At 42.8% G+C, this 22905-nt stretch overlaps 9 protein-coding genes across 9 annotated transcripts; 4 read left to right on the forward strand and 5 right to left on the reverse strand.

Annotated features, from left to right (window-relative positions):
• Nucleotides 1–300: 300 nt before the first annotated feature.
• EAE97_002840 (uncharacterized protein) lies at nucleotides 301–2435 on the reverse strand (the record flags this gene model as incomplete). The annotated part of the gene is made up of 8 exons (XM_038873352.1): nucleotides 301–777; nucleotides 860–1189; nucleotides 1264–1658; nucleotides 1725–1780; nucleotides 1846–1872; nucleotides 1931–2090; nucleotides 2133–2238; nucleotides 2298–2435. 8 exons carry the CDS (start codon nucleotides 2433–2435, stop codon nucleotides 301–303), a joined length of 1689 nt encoding a protein of 562 aa, XP_038735215.1.
• A 1380-nt stretch (nucleotides 2436–3815) lies between these two features.
• Nucleotides 3816–5065, forward strand: EAE97_002841 (uncharacterized protein; the record flags this gene model as incomplete). Its single annotated transcript, XM_038873353.1, has 5 exons — nucleotides 3816–4013; nucleotides 4074–4178; nucleotides 4227–4451; nucleotides 4507–4649; nucleotides 4708–5065. 5 exons carry the CDS (start codon nucleotides 3816–3818, stop codon nucleotides 5063–5065), a joined length of 1029 nt encoding a protein of 342 aa, XP_038735216.1.
• Nucleotides 5066–5617: 552 nt separating this feature from the next.
• Nucleotides 5618–5869, reverse strand: EAE97_002842 (uncharacterized protein; the record flags this gene model as incomplete). Its single annotated transcript, XM_038873354.1, has 2 exons — nucleotides 5618–5760; nucleotides 5809–5869. The coding sequence occupies 2 exons, from the start codon at nucleotides 5867–5869 to the stop codon at nucleotides 5618–5620; spliced, it is 204 nt and encodes a 67-aa protein (XP_038735217.1).
• Nucleotides 5870–6985: 1116 nt separating this feature from the next.
• On the forward strand, nucleotides 6986–8034 carry EAE97_002843 (uncharacterized protein; the record flags this gene model as incomplete). The annotated part of the gene is made up of 5 exons (XM_038873355.1): nucleotides 6986–7229; nucleotides 7281–7394; nucleotides 7453–7580; nucleotides 7655–7739; nucleotides 7799–8034. The coding sequence occupies 5 exons, from the start codon at nucleotides 6986–6988 to the stop codon at nucleotides 8032–8034; spliced, it is 807 nt and encodes a 268-aa protein (XP_038735218.1).
• Nucleotides 8035–9445: 1411 nt separating this feature from the next.
• Nucleotides 9446–10409, forward strand: EAE97_002844 (uncharacterized protein; the record flags this gene model as incomplete). Its single annotated transcript, XM_038873356.1, has 2 exons — nucleotides 9446–10104; nucleotides 10154–10409. The coding sequence occupies 2 exons, from the start codon at nucleotides 9446–9448 to the stop codon at nucleotides 10407–10409; spliced, it is 915 nt and encodes a 304-aa protein (XP_038735219.1).
• Nucleotides 10410–11761: 1352 nt separating this feature from the next.
• EAE97_002845 (uncharacterized protein) lies at nucleotides 11762–13808 on the forward strand (the record flags this gene model as incomplete). Its single annotated transcript, XM_038873357.1, has 6 exons — nucleotides 11762–11921; nucleotides 11968–12148; nucleotides 12204–12352; nucleotides 12427–12535; nucleotides 12601–12740; nucleotides 12802–13808. 6 exons carry the CDS (start codon nucleotides 11762–11764, stop codon nucleotides 13806–13808), a joined length of 1746 nt encoding a protein of 581 aa, XP_038735220.1.
• Nucleotides 13809–14085: 277 nt separating this feature from the next.
• On the reverse strand, nucleotides 14086–15140 carry EAE97_002846 (uncharacterized protein; the record flags this gene model as incomplete). Its single annotated transcript, XM_038873358.1, has 2 exons — nucleotides 14086–15037; nucleotides 15121–15140. 2 exons carry the CDS (start codon nucleotides 15138–15140, stop codon nucleotides 14086–14088), a joined length of 972 nt encoding a protein of 323 aa, XP_038735221.1.
• A 2104-nt stretch (nucleotides 15141–17244) lies between these two features.
• On the reverse strand, nucleotides 17245–20944 carry EAE97_002847 (uncharacterized protein; the record flags this gene model as incomplete). The annotated part of the gene is made up of 3 exons (XM_038873359.1): nucleotides 17245–18518; nucleotides 18633–20677; nucleotides 20760–20944. 3 exons carry the CDS (start codon nucleotides 20942–20944, stop codon nucleotides 17245–17247), a joined length of 3504 nt encoding a protein of 1167 aa, XP_038735222.1.
• A 1023-nt stretch (nucleotides 20945–21967) lies between these two features.
• Nucleotides 21968–22530, reverse strand: EAE97_002848 (uncharacterized protein; the record flags this gene model as incomplete). Its single annotated transcript, XM_038873360.1, has 2 exons — nucleotides 21968–22366; nucleotides 22426–22530. 2 exons carry the CDS (start codon nucleotides 22528–22530, stop codon nucleotides 21968–21970), a joined length of 504 nt encoding a protein of 167 aa, XP_038735223.1.
• Nucleotides 22531–22905: the final 375 nt, after the last annotated feature.

Raw genomic sequence — 22905 nt, forward strand, 5'->3', positions numbered from 1 at the left:
AAGGGGAGCTCGAGGGGAGATGGAGGGGAGACGGCCTAGTTGGGTATTCAGCCCGACCCGATGATTCGGTTACCTATCGGGGAATATGGAACACAAGGGATCACTGATAGGGCTATCTATTATCTCGACATTTTGAGGATAGATACATAAATTTCTGGATTGATTCAGAACAGTCAATATACCCACGATTAGTTGGGACCCAATCTCGGATATAAATCCAAAAATGCCACTTGCGCCTATAGCAGTCTACAATTCACCACCCAAAAACTCAGTTTCAAAAACACATGCAATTCGATCTATCTACAGCTCAATCTCTATCAATGGTCCTTGATATGACTTTCGTCCATCAACTAGATACCAGAAAACTGCAAATAAAACCGTTGCACCAAATGTGAGAATACTAAAGTTCATGGTTGCCGGAGCAACTGGTGTCTGTGGGGGCCAGAAAGCCCAAAACCACAGCACGAAAAGATACAAACACGCGAAAGCATTGTTAAGGACACCCAATATTCCCGGGATGCGCCACGGGCCCCAGTGTAAGTTATCTGGACCGACTCTTAGAATACGCGGGTTATACGCCTTGATTCCAGGAGACTGTAGCCGCCGCCAAAGAAGCAGGCCGCAGCAGATGAGATACGAAGAATAGAGACCTGCAATACTGAGATTGACGATATTGTTAAATGCAACACCCGAGCCGAGAATAATAAGTGAAAGGAGCACGGAAACACCAGTGGTAAACGCAATGGTGTATATGGGGATTGAGGTTCGGCGGTCAAGCTAGCGATCAGAGGTTAGCCATCTAATACATCCCGAGAGGTATCATATGGGTGAAATTGAGAAATTAGGTGTTCACCTTTACCCAAATCCTCCATAGTGGAACACCTCTGTCTCTGGCAAAAGACCATAGCATCCTAGAGGATGAGGCGAGGGCACCCACTGTGCTACAGACACCGAGAGCCACGACGAGTAAGCCCATCACGGCAGCTCCCGCAGTTGAACCGGTTCCTGTCTGGAAGACGTAAAGAAATGAGTATCCTAATGTTTCTTGTGCGTTCAACACATCATCGAGGTTCCCTAAGCAGAAGAGATATGCGATCATCATGGCAAAGCCTAGAATACCATTGAGAATGAGACCACTGAGCATTGCGCGAGGTACAACGATTGATGCTCTTTTAATCTCTTCCGACATCTGTGTTGGATACAAGTAATCCGCTGGTTAGCCGAAGATCTTTCATTGAACTGACAAGCTGGATCTCATCTTACATGAACGGCCGAATCAGCACCAATAAGCGAGAAAACAGAAGCTGGCAAGCCAATCATGAATGATAGTCCTTGCGAGGACCACCCGCCTTCATTTACAAAGGTCGTAAAGAGGGAAGTATCGCCATGCGGTGAGAGATAAACGAGCGGGATCAAAACGGCGAAGAACCCTAGGATGTGTAGAACCAGAATCACACCTTCAAAGTGCGCGAGAGTCTTGCTTGCTACCGTGTTGATTACAACTGCAAAGGCGAGAATGGCCCACAAGAAGAGCATCGACTGCCATGGTTTTGGAACATAGTCCGATTTTGTCATCAGTATGACACTCTGCAAAAGCGTCCCTATAAGGTATGCTGCAGACGCGGTGACCGCTTGCCATCCGGCGAATGTCATCCATCCTACGTTTAAATTAACTCTATTCTATGCCTCGAACCACGAGACTCTCTGTAGAAACATTCACATACCCGTAATGTAACTTAGGAATCGTTTGGATCTGTCAGGAGCTAACATTGCAACCCAACTGTGTTTTGCCGTTAGAAAATTCCACGAGTTGAGGGGGTGGTCGTAGAATTAATGATAGCTTACTGGTATTGACCTGCTGCTATTGGTGCCCTGTTGTCGAAGCGTTAGTACAAATGATCTAGTCATATCTAAGAGACTTTTTTCTCACATAGAAGCCAATTCTGACAAAACAATAAAGGTTGACATGGTTCCGATCCATACGATAATGTATCCCCAGATGACTCCGGCAGGACCACCACTACTTCCGTCAGCAATCGTGCTTGCTAAAGAGGTGTGTCTCTTACTTCTCAAGGCTCTGGGTTGATACTCTATGGTGCGTCAGCCGTTGCCATAAATCATGGAAGACAGACTCAATGTATTGGCATTGGATGTTGGGCGTACAAACATCAACATTCCCTCCCAGGTAATAAGGACAGTACATGAAAACCCTAAAATGGACATGAAGCCAAAGTTGCGCTATACATCGTTAGCAAGGTTTATCACCAGAGGGGTCTATAACATGAACATATACGTACCTTCAAAACAGGCTTTTTGCCAAGCCTGATTAAATCTCGTTCATCTCTGGTGCAACCCGCTTCGTCAACGTCTTCGGCGAGAGAAGTGTCTGAAGCGATATTTGTGGCATGCTTTCTGTTCTGGAGTTCCATATCCATTGCGGATCTCTGCAAGTTTTCTCTCGTTCTCTTCATGAAAAAAAGGCGGAAATGTTGATTGAAGTTGAAGGTGAACTGCCAGCGAGTGATTGAGAAGGAAACAAAAGATATCAAGGCTACTAGTCTGGGCATAGTGAATTAGTCCTGCAGCTTATATTATAGAATGCACTGTGTTCATTTGATAATTGACCTACATGATCAGATATCCATACATGCCCCATGCCCTTCATTCTCAGGTGAAGTAATAGCCATGGAGATTCACTATACGGTCCGGTCTTATCGCATCCCGGCTGGTGAGTTGATTACTGTAGTACGAACGTCGCCAAGCCGGACATGCAAGTAAGCTTCAGGGACTCGGTGATGCTTTTGAAGAGGGTCTGGGTAATATCAACAAAAATATCAAAATTACCAAGGAATTTCGAATTATTGATATAACTTTTCGATTATTTTATAGAAAATTAAAAAAAAAGCTGAGATTTATGTTAAAAATAAATCTAAATGTGCATTAGTTTATTATATTCTAAACGTCTTTCTATCCGAAATTGAATTAATATGAACAATCAAACTACATAAGCTTCGATTAGTTTCGGTGAGGAAATTCGTGAAATTATCAGCCTGGCCCTCTTCAAGAATATCACCGGGTGTAGTACGAGAGTTTCTAGGTGAGCGAGCGAGGTAAAATATGTTGTATTTTTTCATCCATAGTTGAAAGGGATATATCATTGGAGTGTTATGCTGTCGGCAACTTCACCAAGATTTGATTGGAAGGTAATAAGTGGTACGATATTGAATTTGATACGAAACTCCGCGTCCACTCCCAAGAGTAAGCGCATGTTGGAGGCGTGAAGATTCTTGGATGCTGAAAGTGTGGTTGCAACTTCAGCAGGTGAGATTAACTGCCTGGGATGCAAGTAATATGTTACCAATGTCCAAGTGGTATGCGCGCCGCCCAAAGCAGTGACACGAGCTCATTCACGACAGAGTCTCCCCCAAGCACCCTTATTACTTTTATATTCGCGGAGAAATGTAAGTTATTCTGCATGAAGCCATGAGTGAGTGGTATGCGAAACCTTGATTCTTCAACACATCATTCCAAGGGCTAGGAAGGTCGTACTGCATTCAATGTCGTATCTTCAACGGACATGCAGCGGGTTACACAAGGTGCCACTCTTCCACCCCCCTCGGACTCTGTCTTCTTTCAAAATCTTTCTAAACATGAGAATGCCTTGCAACCAGCTGTCGGCTTGGTTTTTACTCGTAGTATAGCTTAGAAATCGTCATTCTATCTCGAGTTACAATGAGTCGTTAGTGCGCCTTTATCACCTCATGGCCTCCCTCTCACTTGCCGTCTAGTAGATTTCTCTGTCTAAGTGATTCGCGATGAGTTCTCAGCCGTACTTTTTTTTTGTTCCGCGAAATGAGCCGAAGATTGATGGTAGCCATGTAGCGCCGGTCATTCAAATTTTGGCCTGGCTTCTTCTCACGTTCTCTATTCTATCTGTGGCTGCTCAATTTCTTACGAAAATTGCTATTTCCAGGCCTTTTGGGGTCTCTGATGCTCTTCTATTTGCTGCACTTGTAAGACCCCTGTTGAACCTACGAATCCTTTGTATCTCTCATAATATTGACAAACCGAAGGTCTTTTATATAGGTCAAACTTCGACCTTGTTGAGCCCCGCAGGCCAGGTCATAGGAAACTCGCCTGTAGAACTTCCAATGGAGACCATACACGGGGCACTTAAGGTATGGAAGTTATTTTACAAGATTTTTGCTCAATGCTGAATTAAGTAGGCTCTATACAGCATCGAAATCCTGAGCATCTTCAGTTTTGTCTTCGTAAAGAGCTCCGTATTTGCGGCTCTTTGGTCCATCACACCAGTAGTCTGGCATCGAATCGTGATATATATAGCCAGTGCAGTCACTGTCGCATGGGGGACTACTTCAGTGTTTGCCGTGGCTTTCCAGTGTCCATCTCCGCAGAGATGGAATGTTGTTGACCCTACATGTATCGATATTGTAAGTCACAAATTCTCAGGTGTGAAAGTTAGGGGTCGAACTAATACTGCATAAGCGTGCTGTGAAGATTTACATCGCTGTAATGAATATTTTGACAGATCTTGCTCTAGTTATATTGCCAACAATCATCATATTACCCATACAGATGCCGTGGGGGACACGAATTACTATTCTAAGTGCATTTTGGCTTCGATTAACGTAGGCATGCCCAAGTTCATGTCCCCTGCTGAGACCTTATACCTGACTATTACTATAGGGTCGTGGTGGCTTCAGTTATCCAGGTCGCTTATACCCGGCGCCTTCTTATCAATGATCTGTTCCTTAATAACATATGGCAGACTACAGTCTGCCAAATGGTCGTCCAGAGCACTGGCATTATGGCCGCGTGTATTCCATTCCTGAAACCATTCTTGATGAGTCTAGAATCAGGATTCCTTCGCGCCGATGATGTCAATCGACGGACTACCGCTGGGATGTATGGGTCTGAACACAATCTAAAGACTTCTGGAAGAGCAACTAGCTATATCAAGATGAAGAACCAAAGTTGGCAAAGCCGGGAATCTTCGGCCAAGGTTGGGAGATCCGTGGAACGAGAAGAAAATGGCGGCAAGTGATTTAATCGTCTGATTTTGGAATGGCACTTAGTAGTTTGTAATTTAGTTGTCTTATAAGAATGGTGTCTTGATATTGGGCTCTTCATCCTCAGTCTTTGGTGTTCTTGCGCAATCGATTTTGACTTATAGAGGAAAAGAATGAATTGGAATCAAGGTCAGTTATATAGTCAAAAGCTGGGAGATACTCTGAGATTCTTTGAGAAGATTGAAAACAATAGCTCTGCAGGTGTGATCATGCAAAGTTTTGCGATTGGTATTTTCTGGTTTATGAGTCTTTGGCTACGCTTCTCATGCCTGAATTCAGTGAGAAGTACTAGTAAAAGAGCAAACTGTCACTTTATAGAAAATCACATGCATTGTTGAGGCTTCATTTAAAGACTTTCGGTGTAAAATGCTTATCAATTTGTACGCTACTCATCCAGAACTTGGTTCCGCGCCCTACATTTCAAAACACAACACACTCTTCAAGAAAGATCTCTACCACTCAGGATAGAATTCTTAACTTTTTAAATCCAATCTCCTCGTGCAAAGAAAACTTCCGAGACTAGCAGTTTATTCGACGAAATCAAAATCGATACCCGCATCGACGAGAGGTGGTTTGGGGCTGGTGCGCTTCTCGACGAAATCAGCATCGATACCCGCATCCATGAGAGGTGGGACGGGGCTGGTACGTTTTCGGGTGAAGTCCTTGTTGACTACAGTGAATTAGATTGTGGTATGATATGGAAGCATTCAAAACCAACCTAAAGGCGCAGCCATTGCGCTTAAAGAAAGAGTAGCAATGAGGATTTTTTGAAGCTTCATGGTTCCAATTGTGTTGATTATAATGGCAAAGAAATCGTATAGCAGTATACAAGGATTCGTATCAAACTCAGCTCTTCGAAACTTGGACGATAATGATGTATAGGAAGGAGGAGAAATCAAAAGTATTTATAACTCTGAAGTCGTTGTGTGAAAACTCTGATCCTAGTGTATTTACTATTGGCGTTTCCCCTAGTAAGGTGTGAGCACAGAAGATCTCGACATTGAGGATCAGGAATATTCCCCATAGAGTAAAGATTGCATGCGAGATCATAATAGTATGCATAAAGCGTGGTGAGTCTGTAATATTGTAGATGTTCCACCCGAGTGTGCCACTTCTGCATTGGCAAATATGATAAAAAATCCGCCAGTGTATCTAGAAGACCGAATGCCAATTCTAACCTCACCTTTGTAGAGGCATGGATATATTTCACCCAGGTAGATATAATTGAGTCGAACCCTGAAAGTCAGACAGACGTAGTTTCAAACCACAAATTCGTATCAGCTGCTTGCTTTGGATTTCCAGATCTGCCTCAAGAAGATGGTTGCCTGCCAAATATGTAGTGGTGCGGCATATTTCGTCGCTATCCATAAGTGGTGCGCGGTGAGCATGAGAAAACCACGATAGGATACTCGGTGGCGAGGAGAGTTCAGTTGTCTTGAAACACAGACTCAATTCAGATGAAGATACCACACTCATACAGGTCTTTGAATGCAGACCAGAGGTGAGCGGGTTTTCAATATATTGCAGATATGCACTGTGTCTTTACTCAATCTGCTGCGGAACCATTCAGAACCGGTTTGCTTATTTTTACCTGCAGAACAGAGGCGCAAAATGCAGCAATTTCTTAATGATCAGCACTTGCTGCTTTCGTGCTAAGAGTTGTACTATCAAATCATGGCCATCCTGATCAGCTGCATATTTCTTGAACAGCACAGAGCTTGGATTTTCTGACGCATAGCAACATCCGGGGCAGATATTTCTTCTAGTACAATAGTAGGAAGTAGAAACCGTTATGTGGGGGTGATCTTACAAGATATAGAAACCGCAAAGGGAGATAGATTTCTCCTCATCAATTTTACCACTCAAAGTTTCTAAGAACCCTCATGCTAATTAAGATGAGTTTTTTTGAATCAAAGCACTCTCCAGAGTTCACAGATCTGGATGATCATGAAAGACTACTTGAAATTGATGAGTCATCATATGGAAACTTTGATGTTGCTTCTACAAAGGCTATAGAGCCCTTCAGCCTTTTAAAATCATGGCGCTTGATTTTGGCTTTCATCTGTGCCACGTATATAGTCGTGTCTGCCCCTTTACTCATAATTTTGAGTCATAGAAGTATTCCGCTACTACCATACTGTTAGTTTGGCATTGTTCCCGAGTATGTGTTCTCAAATTGACATCACACAGCGCCAGTCAACGAAGTCCTTTCATATGAACGACATCCTTTGTACTTTGGTGAAGACCCCAAATTCACAGGAGCCCCCGAAGATGTGGATGAAGCATGGGACTATCTTCTAGAGCGTAAGTAAAAGAAATTTCTCGTGCAAACAGGCTTTGAACACTACTAATGGCTTGGTAGCTATCAACATTCATACTTCGAGGGAGGAATTAGAGATGGCCCACGCAACTTTCGGCCAAGATATTGTACGATTAACAAACGGGGAATACGTTTCAGTTCTATCGGTACATCACGAACTGCATTGTCTAGTGAGTTTAGCTATAATCAAAGCTTATATGTTTTTTTACTGTTGCAAGAATTCGAGGTACTGACTTCCTCGTAGAACGCGCTACGCATGAACATATTCCATGACTATTACTTCCCAAACGCTACAGTCGAGGAGGAAGATTATAATATCTCACACATGAGTGAGTTCTTTTCTCTCGAATGTTCAAATTTTTGGAGCACCGGCTAATAGTAAAAACAGCTCATTGTGTCGATACCATCCGTCGTAGCCTGATGTGCAAAGCTGATGTGAGCCTTTACACGGCATACTGGATTGGAGATCATAATGCTTTGCCCAATAAAGAACTTCGGTCAGAATCAGAAACAGTGTGTGTAAACTGGGAACCAATTAATGCATGGTCAAGAGAGAGATTGCTTCCGAGAAACAAATACAAAACTAGACCGGGGCCGTTTGAGACGGATCCCTTGGGAGCGTAGTGTTTTGTAAGCAAGTCACATCAAAAAAGGGATCCTGCGAGCCTGCAAGTCTCGAGGGAATGGTAACCAATAGGAGAAAATCAACCTGTGGCGGCATGCACAATGAAACGAAATTGTCTTTTTTCATCCAAAACAAATGTATCGTACCATTTTCTTTGATGATTACTCAGAACCGAGCCGTTTGTTCCAACTCCTATATAGCCCTTGTAAGTAGATGTTGAAGTATAGTATAATGCCACGACGTACTTAGCTTTACAAGTGGGTTCCTACCACGCTATTCACTCTGCAGTATACCATGCTATGATCGCTCGGAAATTTTCCCCGCTTCCAAGAAATCTGATGAACACAAGCTCGCCGGCAGTGCAACTGGGTTGCATTAGGGTTGTTTGATGCAGCATGATAGGAATATATTAGACTGCATATTGTATGGAGTGAACTGTTCCGCTAATCGATCATTGGCACGGCTTTCTACGCGGTCAGAGCGCTTACGTTGATGACTTAAGCACAGTGGCCAGTTTTCTTACTCCTCATGCTGTGTAATTGTAGTGCTTCGCAACTTCCAAGGTTGTTGAAATATTGATTTTTTTCCAAGAAAAACTTCCCATTCAGATCACACACGCATATATTTCAACCTATTGGTTGCAATGGCCCCTGCAATCTTATCTCCATACCCACAAAACAACGGACGAGGACATAAATCATTGATTTGTCGGTCAAATTCTAGTGTTTCTTACGACCTAGACAACGGTTGGATTCTGCCTATCAATCCCCTGGCGATGATAGCATAGCTGGCGTCCTAAGACAAGCAGCAATTTAATTCAACGTTTCAGAATAGATCGTAGATTTTCGTAATAAATCGAACATTTTAAATATGTATTATTATATTCTACTAGTTATAGATTATATATTAATAATTATTTGTTTGATAAGAGTATAGATGATATAGTACCTAAAATAATAGGATCTAATAATTAATATTATATTCTGTCTAAAGAGCTAGCTATATATAGAAGGAAGTAATTCTTGAACATTAAGGCTAGCCCTCTCGCTTAGTAGACTATAGTAGTCTACTAACTTATCAAGGTTATTCATAAGTATTTTGATTATTACTCATTCGAGGAATTTTAAAATTATCATAACAATTTAAGAAATCAGAAATTTATAACCAACAAGTGAATTGATCAATTGACTAGTCTCAAGTGGTTATATAATCATGCGATTTTGTAATTGTACGACAGCTTTACTACTTTTCATTCTAACCTCCATGTTCTTCTTCTTTTTGTGCCGAGGTATCGGAAGTCAAATATTCTTAACACTGGATATTTTAGAGACCCCCATTCTCCAGAAGTTCTTTTCAAAAAATAATCCAGTTCAGCACCACAGACTACCACTATTTCTTGTCTAAACAATCATGACGGAGGGTCTTGCAGAGTTCATCGTCCCAGGCATTTCAAAGCCTTGCCAGACTTGGTACAAGGTAGTCGGCGACCTCACCACGTCTCAAACACCTCTGATCGTATTACATGGAGGGCCAGGAGCTTGTCACGAGTATCTACTTCCATTGGAAGATCTTGCGCCATCTATTCCTCTTGTTTTCTATGACCAGATTGGCAATGGACTATCAACTCATTTGCCAGAAAAAGCTGGCGATGAAGCATTCTGGAGTGTCAAACTGTTTCAAGACGAGCTCGATAATCTTATCAGTCATTTAGGATTAAAGGATCGATTCATTGACGTCTGCGGACATTCATGGGGTGGAATGCTCGCGGCTGTATGGGCATCTGATCCAGCGAGATCGAAGAACCTCCATCGCTTAGTCATCGGAAGCAGCCTGGCTAGTATGGAAGCATGGAAGATTGGCCTTGATTCACTCAGAAAGCGACTTCCATTGGACATCCAGAAGGTCTTGGACCGTGGTGGTGACAGTAAGGATTATGAGAGCCCAGAGTATGAAGCTGCTTTGGAAGTCTTCTACAAGCGACATTTGAGCCTCACGAGACCATGGCCAGCTCCTGAAGTCCAGGCTGCCTTTAATTGGTTTTCAAAAGATCCGACGACGTACAGCACTATGTAAGGCTGCCAATCTTCCCCTCTGGACAATCTGCTGACACAATATAAGGTACGGTCCTTGCGAGCTAGTTCCCATAGGAAATCTTCGTAACTGGACATCAATTCCAAATTTGAGCAAGATCAAAGCACCGACACTTCTCATCAATGGAGCAGAAGACGAGGCACAGGACATCGCAATGCAACCATTTTTTGATCACATCGAGAAGGTTAAATGGATTGTCTTGGATAACGCGGCACATTTTTGCCACGTTGATCAACGAGAAAAGTTCATGAAACATTTGAGAGATTTTCTCGTAGACGAATAGAAGCAGATATGCTTGTAGATCTGTTTGATTGGTGGGGGTCTAGATGAGAGAATGAGTTGGTCTTCTCCGCAATTTATTGCTGTCTTCTACACGCGAAGTGCACAACTCTTCCATATAGCTTTGTTGCGTAGGTCTAATCAATCTTATACTGGTACATGATATTCCTGTGCAAATGTCTCCTGTGAAAATTAGGCGTGAAACAACCAATTGCCGTTGAGAAATTCGTTCATACAACCCATTCCATCATTCATTGATGAAGAACCTAGGTACCTCCCAATTGCCGCTAACCCACGCTTGTTGCTAATTAATGATCCATGCTTATTGACTGTTCCTGATAATTTGAAAGAAGATTACCTTCACCTCAGCGAGAAATCCCCTTTTTTATTTTTTTATCGGGATTTCTGGATTTTGTTTTCAAATGCGTACAAACACAGACATATGCAAATACAGGCATTCGTACAAACGCATGTCCACTCTGTTGTCATGTTCCGTCGACTTGTTTTGTCGACATGCATGTCTGTAATCATAGAGCCGTCTAACCACGATTGGTACTTTACTAAACAGGAAGTTAAGGATAGAGATTTACCTACCTAACGTAACTTGAGAGATTATTTTGGAACAGAAAACTATGACTGCTAAAAGATCATTATGGTTTAGAAAAACTCTAAATTTTATAGTAATGTTTTACTTATACTTCAATCAAAATAGTCATTGGGAGAAGAAACGAAATTTCAGACTACAAATTCGTAGAATTTCTTTTTACTTACTAATCGTTATTAATATAATCGTTTTACTTTAAAGCGAGTTGCGAATATCGATTCAAGTATCGAGGTAGAGATTCACCACGGAGCTTGAGACTAATCAATTCTATATATGTACATCTCCTTTGCCTAGGTATCAAGAGAGGGGTAGTTCTCTATTTGATCATTTATATATTATCTGATTAATATTCCTACTCGTTATATACTATCGTGCTGTATGATAATATTCTTATGAATATTCTTATTTTAAATCAAATTTCCATCTACTATGAGGGTCAAAAATTGAAAAACGTCTAAGTTGGATATATGAAGTTACAGATGTCTCTAATGGCTTCTCTCTTTATTGGTTTCCCTTATCGGCTATTCCGTATATTATACCTCGGACTGATCGCAAGCTGTACTATAATACCATTTGTATGTGTTACACAGTAGCAGTGACATGAGAAAATCATGACTATCATTTGCCTCGGCGGCACAGCATTCAAGACAAACTACCTGGGATTTCGCAGCTCCCCCCCCCCCTCAAATGACCTCTTCCAAGATACCGTCCCAAATTTATTTTTGTTTCATTATTGAAGCGTAGCACTGATCATGGAGGAACAAGGTCAAGAATCTCTCCCAAGAGATGCCACCAAAGAAGAAATCGAAACTCTCAATCATGAGTCTGATAAAATACCTTTCACTGCTTGGCTCTTAGCATTCACAGGTGCTGCAGCACAGCTTGCACGCTTTGGAATTACGGTGGCATGGCGTAAGTAATGAATATTCATAACGATTAATCTTCTAACAAACAGCAGAAAATTACCTTCAAAATCCACCTGGTGATGAAGCACTTCCTGGCGCCCTAGACTTAGGAGAGTCTAAAGCAACAATAATCCAAAATGCCTTCTTGTTCTTCCAGTACTTAACTCCAATGCCGTTTGCATTGCTATCAGATGCATGGCTCGGTCGATACAAGACTATGCTTTTCAGTCTTGGGTAGGTTTTGGAAAACTTCTATCCTTTTGACGAAAACTAAAGTGTTGATGAATAGGCTTATGGTTGTCGGATACACAGTGTTATTTGTGACTGCTCTTCCAAGTTCGCTAGAGCATAAGGCGGGTCTGGGAGGCCTTATTGCTACTATGATTTTGACAGGCCTGGGGCAAGGGGGATTGTCCGCAGTAATGTATCCTTTTATTGGTAAGGGCGTTTGCTATCAATACTTCTGTGGATATTTTTTTTTTAACAGACTTTCAATGCTAACAATGTAACAGGTGACCAAATCCCTGAAACTAACCCAACTATCAAGCGAAACTCAAAGGGCAAACTAGTGGTAACCGATCGGAAATTGGCTATACAATATATCTTCAGTGGTTATTACTGGTATGTTAAAGAATCTATGCTTGTTGTCTAGTCTTAATTGCTTTCTAATTAATATCTTGATTGAGGATGGTTAATATTGCCGCGCTTTCTTCTATTCCTACCACTTTTATGGAGAAGTATATCGGGTTCTGGGCTGCATTTCTCCTACCAACATGTGTTTTGGTAGTGACGATCATTCCTGTCATCGTATGGAATGAGCGACTAGGTGAGTCTGAATATTGGGCAAAGCTTAGCGTGAAAGAACAACGTAGCTCAAAGATCCCTAGTCAAACTACCACCTCAAGGCAACATTCTTCCCCAAGCAGGCCGGGTGCTCCTGATCGCAACGCGCTCAAAGTTTCGTCTCTCGGCGGCGGATCCGCATTATCAAATTCAACACTACAACCACAGCGTTACCTGGAACTCGTCCTTCATCGACGAAATCCGCCGCGGACTGAAAAGTTGTCGCGTCATCATCTCTTTTGTGATTTTCTGGCTCTGCTATAATCAAACTGCAAATAATCTCATCTCTCAAGCAGGACAAATGCAATCCCCAGGGGTTTCAAACGATACCATTCAGTCACTCAACGCGATCGCATGTATAATCATGGGTCCTCTCATTCAATACACACTCTCCTATTTTCAACGACGCAAAATCCCACTCGGACCCATCCTACGAATGACGATAGGATTCTCCTTCATAGCAGCGGGAATAGGCTATGCCGCCGGTCTGCAACAGCTCATCTATTCGCGCGGACCATGTTACCACTATCCCCTCGAATGCGTGGCTGCACGAAACCCGCAAGACAGCGCTCAGAATATCAACGTCCAAGCAAATAATGTAAGTGTATGGCTGCAAACACCCTTGCAATTCCTTCTCGCGATCGGAGAAATACTCTGTCTAGTCTCACTAAGCGAATACACATACACCGAAGCACCCACGAATCTCAAAGCGTTAGTTCAAGCTTTTCAAGCGGTGGCGGCGGCACTGGGTGCCGCGATTGGGATTGGTTTGGGGCCGGTGTCGAGGAATCCTTGGTTGGTTATTATGTTTGCTTGTTTGGCGGGAACTATGGTTATTACTGCTGTGGGTTTCTGGGTGCTTTTTAGAGGTCATGATATTGATTATGCAAAGGCGGATGTAGTTGATGCTGTTGAAAGTAATGAGAACGGTGGCCAGAGAGATGATCTTGAGGCTGTGGTTTGTAAGAAGAAAACGGCTGGTGTTGATTCTCATCATGGAGAGAAGTCTATCTCGAGTAATGCAGTCAAAGCTGTGGAGATTTCTTTGTGAATCATTATCGGTTGGTGGAATTCCGTAACTAGTAGAAATGAATGTTTTGCATGAAAAACAATTTCTATTTATATTTCGTAATAGATGCACATTAAATACCTGAGCTTCTAAGCTTCTCATATCCAGATCTAGCGCAGGAGTATTTGCAAGTCCTCATAATTACGTGACGACTTGTCATTTCTTACATACACTTCCTTTCCAAACACAACAATCAAAGAGCGTTATATCATCATGGATAATCCAACGAACACAAGTATAAACCCCCCAGCCTACTAACTCATCTCTGCACCTCAAACCTAAAGAAATCCTTGACAAACTGTCCTCCTTCCCCCAAAAACTCCAAACCCCTATCATCCAGTGATAGCGCCGAAGCATTTATAGCCATATAAAGACACACCAACCCTCTCAATGCTCCAATCTCGCCATCCGATCTCTCTTCTCCACCTTCCTCTGCGTATATATATCTTACGAGATCGATCACATCCTGGAGATTGTCGGTGCTGAGCTGGAACACAGATAGTGTTTTGTGGAGTTTGTATAGAGCTAGGGCTTTTAGTGAATCTATGAGTCGGAAATCTCCCAGAATGTATAGTGCGGCATGGCTGATGAGTACATTGGAATAGCCTTGGCACGGATTGTGCCATTCCCTAGGTTCACAGGTAAGGTCGTAATTGTTACGCAAGGCGAGTAGTGGGAAGACGAGCTGGTTGAAGTCGGATTCTCTCAGATGCGAAGTAAGCTCTGGGTATTTGAAAATTCGAGAAACCAAATATGATTCCGATCCTAGTGGTTGGTACGGTAATGGAGGTGCTAGTGCCGGTTCCGCTGGCTCCGGTGTCACTCCCGGTAATGGTGGTTCGATCAGGGGTTCTATCACTCCCTGCCCACCCGAACTTTTCTCCTTCAGTTTCTTCATGTCTTTTATAGAAAGTTTCCGGAGAAACTCTTCCAAACTATCAGATCTGTCTCGTCGTCTCTTCGCCTCATACGTAGGGACAGGCACCGTGTAATCACCCGTATACGCAAATTGCACGAACCGCTCAAAGGTCTCCTTACTCACATCATCCCATATCGTACATCCAGCTTGAGATTCCGACATCCCTCCTCTCATCAGTGCCTCCAACGGTCTTGAAAGCTGAACAATAGCCTCTTCGTGCACGAAGAATTCCGTTGCATGGCCATCGACTTTTTCGCCTACGGTGAATTTGAAGAGGCGAGAATTGAGGATGCTGTCAGTGGTTGTTAGTATAGACATCAATATGTGACTTCAAACTATCTGGAACAGATAGGAGACTGAGGAGATAGCATGTACTCTTGAAATGAAGCTGGCATCGTAATTAATCAAAGTAGCTCGTTTTCCGACTCTCCTCAAACACGTTCAAAAATGCTCACAATAATTTTCTCCCCTATATTCAGAAAACAAGAAGAGTGCGGATCAAGAAGATCAAGATCAAGTGCGCAAGGTGACGAACAAGTGGGATGCCACAAGATATGAGGGGTTCGCACATTCATGCGATGTAACCCTACCCCGAGCCGAACTTGCTAGCGCCTGGTGCGCTAGATTTGATAACACCATTCGAGATCTTAGACTATTGGCCACAACATACATCTAGAAAAATCAAAGCCAATCAAAAAATCGCCCACGGATAAATCGTGAATAAATAGATACCAAGTCAAGATGCAAAGTTCGGATTGGCTGGGTCTAGTTCCCGGCCTAAACGCAATCGCTGTCTCCTTCGCGCTTAATGAACAAATGTGATTAGTTGTTAACATGTGGCTATGTAACCATTTGTATTTTAAAATGCTTATTTACAATGTTCATGAATTCAGTCGGATATTGCATAGTATGCCCAAAAGACACAGCAGATCAAAGTGATATTCTGAAAATACAAACCGAAGATTTATTTGAATGATCACGTGAATGCTAACGTATTCAACTGCGTAATATCCAAACTCCAAACTCCAATCCCAAACATCCCCTCCAACATTCCCAACTATCTCCACTTCACTTCACTTCACTTCATTTCACTCCCCATCAACTCCACCCACCAAGCCCCAGCAATCAATACAAATAAACTCTCACTCGAAATAAACCCCCCCTTCCCTTTCCCCACCCAACCCCTCAAACCCTCATAACCTCAAAATCAAAAACTTATCGCCACCGCCTCGACTTCGACTTCACAATACTATCACAAATAACCAACCACAAACACTTCATCATTTCATTACACCCTATCCCATTCCACCTCCAACTCTAAGATTTTCCAACAATCCCCCTATCATCTCAATACGACAAGACAAGTAAAATAACTTCTCAAAAAATAACATCGATTCCCACATTGAAACCCTCCCGATTCTCAAAACCAAAATCGAGAACATAATCCATGAAGCCGGCTGATGCAAATTTACTCCCTCCCCCCCCTACTCTCGCCTCGAGCCCAAATTTTCAAATCCGCTTATCTCTTTCCACTGTACTCCGATTCCGGAGCCCTTCCATTTGCGATTGATGATTGATATTGAGAAAGGAGATGCAGATTTATCACGAGAAGACCCCTCCCGATTATCCCGGACATTCCATCTCAGCAAATTTCACCAAACCCGTCATCGCAGTCTCAGAACCCCTAACTCTCAGATTCAATCCAATCCAATCCAATCCAATCCAATCCAACTCTCCTCTCCTCTCCTCTACCACAACCATCTCCATCCCAGATATCTATAGACTTCAAAAACCCCACCACAAGACTCTTCATCAGAAGGTATACAACACAAATAAAACAACCATATTTTATCACATTAACGTAAAACTCCAAACGCAGTCAGTCATCGGATCATGATATCTGTTTGAAATACCTACAAATTACATATTTTGTCAATCCTATCTACCTATCTACCCATTTCTATGCAATCCACCTCCAGCACCACCACTGCCAATCATTTATCACCTTTCTCTCCAGATCATTAAAAATCATAATATTAACATCCTCTCTTTACTATCTCTCCATCCTCCCATATACACACCCCTCCTCCCTTTGCCTTTCTTTCTGCCGCACTCTTCCCCTTCCGCCATCCGTCTATAAACAAAAGACACATACCCAAACACACCACCCATATATCCATCCACCCGCATCAAAGCGATAAACACAGACATATGCGAAAATTGTACCAATAAAGAAAAATTTCCCTTTTTTCTTTCTTGAAATGAATTCAAACACCTACACACCATACCATTATGCAAATACCTCATGAGAGAAGAAACAAATCAACCGGATATCATCTCTGCAAACACAATCTTTATAATCGTGAGCAAAAGTGTGCGCTCCTCCTTCCGCTTAGCTCACCCCACAATTATGCACAAATAGCGCTTGATGTCGTATGTCCCCTTGATGCGCTCACACCCTTATCCTCCCATATTTAATCGACTTCCGCCACCAACTTTTCAATTGAAAGATCCATAACTCTTAAAGTCATACCCGTTCGTAATCCTGTCCTTCCCTTTTTTAGCGAATTCTTTCCCTGCACTTCTCGAATTCTTTGCATTTCCATTCGTTTTGCCAAGCACTGCACCCCCTTTTCCATTGTCCTTTTGTGCCCCACCATTAACCGAGATTTGTGATCCCTGCAGCAAAGTATTTTGACTAGCACTCATTCCATATTGGTTAACCTGCGCCATCAAAGATTTTCTCGCTTGTTCCATTGCATCATCCGAACTGTTGTCAGAATCTGAATCTGAATCACTACCAGCATTTTTAATTCTCTTAGCTGCAGCGGCGGCAATGGCTGCTGAGGCAACCAAACCATTACTTTGAGTTAAAGAGGGGATTTTTGAGCTTGCTGGAACTGGAACATCATCATCGTCAGAACTATCATCACTGCTACTCTCATCTTCTTCCGACTCCGAGAATTCCTTGTTCAATAATTGAGATGAAAGTTGTAATTTTGATTTGGCGGGTTGGCCATTTGACAGGGGTTTGGGTTTGAACATGGCTCCTTTCTGACTATTCAGAGATGATAAACTTGCGCCGAAACCAATCGTTGGTCTAATAATCGGTCGCTTGAGGGGTGAAGAAAATGATGGACCTTGAGCTTCGAAGATATCAGATGTTAGTTGTTGATCAACTTCGTCTTGGGTATTATCCTCATCGCTGCTGGAGTTCTTACGTTGATTTGTGGTCTTAATAGGAGAGACCATAGTTCTCCGGGCATGGCTTGGCAATTCCGGGCTTAACCGTTGAGCTGGAGCATCTGGCATCTTCACATCCTCATCATCACTACCGCCATCACCTTCGTCTTCTGAACTGTCTTGGGTCTCTTTGATTTCTGTTTTAACCTTAGTGTCATTTTCCTTGTCGGAGGTATTGTCTCCCGATTCTTCTTCGTCAGACGATTCGTCTTCTGATGAAGAAGAAGCCGAGTTCTGAGTGTGCTTGTTGAAGGATTTCCGCTCATCACCAGATGGTGCATTAGAATGAAAGACAACTGGAGATCTACTATCACGTGGCGATGACTGATTTTCACCCATTTCGACATCCTCATCAGATTGGTCGTTGGGATTGTTTGATTCCTCAATTTGTCGATTTGGAGGACTAATGGATCTTTTTGGTTCTTCCTTTATTGTAACCTCTTCTTCAAGATCGGAATCTTCAGAACTGGAACTGTCTGAACTTGGAGGGAGTGGTATTTCAGCGGGCTTAGGTGGCGACTTTGGTTTCTCTAGGATGATATTAGCTTGTACTCAGTAATCAACGATTCATTTTTGTTCTTGTTTGACAGAGCAATAAACGCCATGAGGCTTTTTGAATGACTTTCAGCGTGATATTAACATACCTTTGATCGGGATTGGACGGCCGGGTGTAGATGTCGCTGCTTTTTTTGGTTCCGGGGTGATAGTTTTCTTCTCCAAGGGTTTTTTCTCGGTAGGAATACTCTTAGATGCCGGTTGAGGGTTAGGGTTAGGTGTTCCAGATCGTGCCACCGAACTTGCTCGACCCGCTATCAATGGTGGTTGACTCATAGCAGATGGTTTTAGTGACAGCTGTCTGACTGGAGTTGCACTACGATCAGGGCGCTTAAATGTTTTGGGTACAGGAATAGGCGTTTGATTTGGGGCTGCAATCTGACTAGAAGTAAGTGTGGGTGTTGTTTTCTCTTTTGGTGTGTCAACGAAAGCTGTCTTCTGGAGTTGTGGCTTTATAGGAGTATTCGTCTTGTCAAGGTCAAAGGAGACTCGTCTAGGACCCTTAGATGGTAATGGCATCTGAGCCTCTAGACTGGTATCTTTAGGAGCTGGGGCTCCAGGTGAAGAGCTCAATACGCTTTCAGAAGAACGTGAAGTTTTCAATGATGACTTCTTTCCTCTTGGATAATGAGGCGTAGAAGACTGGCGAGGAAGTATCGCGCTGGGAGTACTGCGTTTATTGACCGGGGTACCTTTCCGGCTTCCTTGTGGAGTTCCGGATGCTCTTCTGAAGCCTTCAAGAGCTTCTGACTTTCTAGACTCTTCTTCGGCTTTCTTCGTTGCCTCCTCTTCGGCATTCTGCCTCTCTATTCTGTCATCCTCTTCGATCTGTTTGCGCAATTTCTCTTTCTCATCCTTCAGTTTTTGAGCTAGAAGAGCAGCGTCTTCTTTTTGTTTTCTTGTAGCTTGCTTCTGCTTCTCTTCTGCCTTACGTTCCTCTGATTTCTCTTTACGCATTCGCTCGGCTTTTGCAGCCACGGCTTCTCTTTCGGATTCACGTCTGCGTTCCTCGGCAGCTTTTGCAGCCGCATTCCGCGCCTCCTTTGCGGCCTCCTCACTTTCTTTCTTCTTGCGCAATTCCTCCTCGCGTATTCTACTCTTTGGCGTCAAGGGTAGCTCATGAGTAGCTGAAGCAGATTCAGAGGTCTTGGAAAGATGGCGATTCTGGTTTGAGGGTGAGTTGGCTAGCCTCTCAAGGCCAGGTAGCCCTGCTGATGAAGACTTTTTGAGTTTAAGTTTTGATTGTGGAACCTTTATTTCCTCAGAATCCGAACCGAAGTCGTCGTAAATATTCCCCTCATTCCTAGATGATCGATTCTTCAAATTGTTTGATTTCGCAGCCGGCAGACTTGTTTCCGAGGTCTTTGGCTTCTTAGAAGAACTTGAGTGAGGATGGGAAGGAAGTTGTGGTTCATTTGCCATTGGACTTGTCGCAGTCGTTGAAACGGATCGACCTCTATCGGTAGCTCTTTGAATGTGATAGCTTGCACTTTTTGCTCCTGTGATGTCCTTTGGTGTGCCCTGCTTCCGTGGCGGGGGCTCTTTAAACGGACTAACAAGTTCTTTTGGATCGCTGTTGGGTTGCGCATTGGTATTCTTGGTTGAAAACTTTGTGATATAATTAGTTATGGCATGACTTTGGCGGACAAGACGTCTCTTCACTGGCGATAGAGATGATGGGGGTGGGGTGTCGGAGATCATGGGAGAATCCTCTCTTACATTTGGCACAACATCATTGTCCTCATCCTCATGACCTAATATAGCACTCTGTTGCGAATCTGGAATTGTGGCTTCTGGGTTCTCTGGGATACCTTCCAACCTTCCGCCGGTATATGACTCGACTTCTCGAGAAGGAATTGGTTTATCAGGATCTATGGCCGTTCTCTGACGTTTTTGTGGATTCCAGAATGATTCGGCGGTTCCATTTATCGGTGACCTATCTCTTTTCTGGCCAAGAACACTCATTGGGTTGAATCGAAGCGCTGACGTTGGAGGAAGTGAGTCTCGGACATTTGGTTTATTGGGAGCTTTTATGATTCGAATAGTAGACATATTGGTAAATAGAGGTCCTATCAGATCGTTCTGAGTGACGTCAAATAATTCATCGTCCATACACTTCTTGATCGCAAGTGGTCTAGAGGAAGAAGCAGTCAGTAAGTATTAATGTCAACCTTGCAACCCAACATCATATTCGTAGAAGCGCAAACACTACTTACTGGCCATAATTGATTTCGTGAACTCTTGAGGCTTCTGTGCAAAACTCTCTGATGGTAATATTTGGTGATGTAATAACTCGAAAGCAACGGATTGGACGATCATTTTCCTCTGCAGCATCTGGTGTAAAGACTTTCACTCGCAGTGAAAAGCCCGGAGAGGCGGGGGGGTCAATTAAGGAATTCATGATGAATATTTTTGATCCCTTCAAGAAGTTAAGCTTATGCGAAACAGCAGAAGTGTGCTGATGTGCAAACAAGAGAGACAAGGCCACAAATCAACGGCATTGAGAAGATTGAAGAAGTGCAATTGGTTGGGTGCACTATGAAAGCTAATTGCCTTTGCTTTTTCAATAGTGGAGCACTTAACAGTCCAGAAAAGAAATCGCGCCAAAACGCGTTGAAAGTTGGAAGGTTGAAGCTCTTGGGAAGAAAAATTGAAAATCTCGTGGGCGGCGGGCGATAAGGTTATCGTGGATGGAGCTTTGCCGATAAGAGATGAAGGTTCTTAGGAAGAGAAAAAGAAGCTTGATATTGACTGTCTTCTTGAAGAAAGGAAGAAGTGAAGAAGTTTGTGTTTGTAAATTGGAATTCAGCTTTAAAGATTCACTACCTACCTGTTTGTTCTCTCACTCACCTATAGCTTATTATTATTATAAACTTCTTTTCTTTTCTTTCCTCTCTCTATTTGCTTTTGATTTCCAAACTTCACTTCACACACCAGGTAGGTAACTCGTATATTGAAAGTTCTGAGCTTACATAACCACCTACCCAGTATACTTGAAGCGGAACTTCTTCTTGGTTTCATCCGATAATCCATGCATTACAGTAAAGTGTCTCGAGAGTGTACGGCCCAAGTATTATTTATTGTATTGTGTCATGATTGAACGATTGGATGCAAGATTAGTAGTAGACATTGACCTGAGTACTTGGATGATTGATTGAGTATGTCTAACATCAGAGCTATTGGATTGCTTTGGTGACGATAACGATGAGATTCCTCATATGCTCAGCTGCTAGGAGCTTTTCAATATGATTATCATCATGTCGTGCTCTTCTTTGACACATAGTATCCAGAATACCTGGGCCTGGTGTACCTAGATATTATTTCCGTTTTGGTATTCAAACTCATCCCAGCACAACATATCTCCTCCGTCCTATATCCAATATGTCCTTCTTTTTCAAAATGTCGGATAGCTATCCACAATATCTCAATACCAAACCTGCCATATCCAATTCGCAAGATACAAAACCAGCAACCCGACTCCCATTGCGACAACCGCCATTCCAATTAATACCCATTGTCTAAACTTAAAAGCATCCGAAACCTCCATCTTCATCATCTTCTTTTGTTTAGTATTCCAATGCCATGGCTCCTCTTCCTTTCTCTTGATCCCCTCCGCCTTTTGTCCTCGAGATGGTGATTTGATATACGCATATGGTTGTGGTTTGAAGATTAATTTGTGAAGAAATTCTTGAATGCGCCCGATGAAAGTATTGGGATACGTCCGGGGTTCCGAGTGTTGGTGAATGCGAAGATAACTATTACGGCTATCGATGATCAAGAGAGAGATGAGGAATGAAATGAAGGTAATAGGGGCGATGATAAGCTGTGTATTCGATTAGAATTTTGCATGGCAGATATTGGGATCAGATGAAGATAGCTTACCCTCACTACCGCGCTTTCCTTGGGAGCTTCAGGAAGTATTGGAGAGTGGAGACTTGGTGAAGGAGATTGTGATAATGCTGGTGATCGACGTGTTGGAGATGACATTCTGACAGGTGAATTATATTATTGATTTTGAGGTCTTTGGATAGACCCTCGTAGAATAGTTTTTACATTGCTTTATATAAATTCTTCTGGAGAGTGAAAACTTTTTGATTGTCTTCTCCGTTGTTAATCGAACCCCCCGCCAAGATATGTCGGCACTGCGGAAACACAAAGCTCAGCCTTGCGAGTGACGTTTTTCTGTGGACTTTTCATCATCGTGTCGTATTGGCGCATCGTACTCGGTGCGAGAAGGTAAATACAAATCACGTGATGCTACCCTCTTCACTTCTCCTTATCAGAGGTGAGGGAGATTTATATATTTAGAACCCTTTGAGATCTACTAGGTTCGTACCGAGTACCTACTTGATGCTGTTCCAG

Source organism: Botrytis byssoidea (genome assembly GCF_014898295.1).
Source record: "Botrytis byssoidea strain MUCL 94 chromosome Unknown BBYS_005, whole genome shotgun sequence".
Taxonomy (NCBI): domain Eukaryota; kingdom Fungi; phylum Ascomycota; class Leotiomycetes; order Helotiales; family Sclerotiniaceae; genus Botrytis; species Botrytis byssoidea.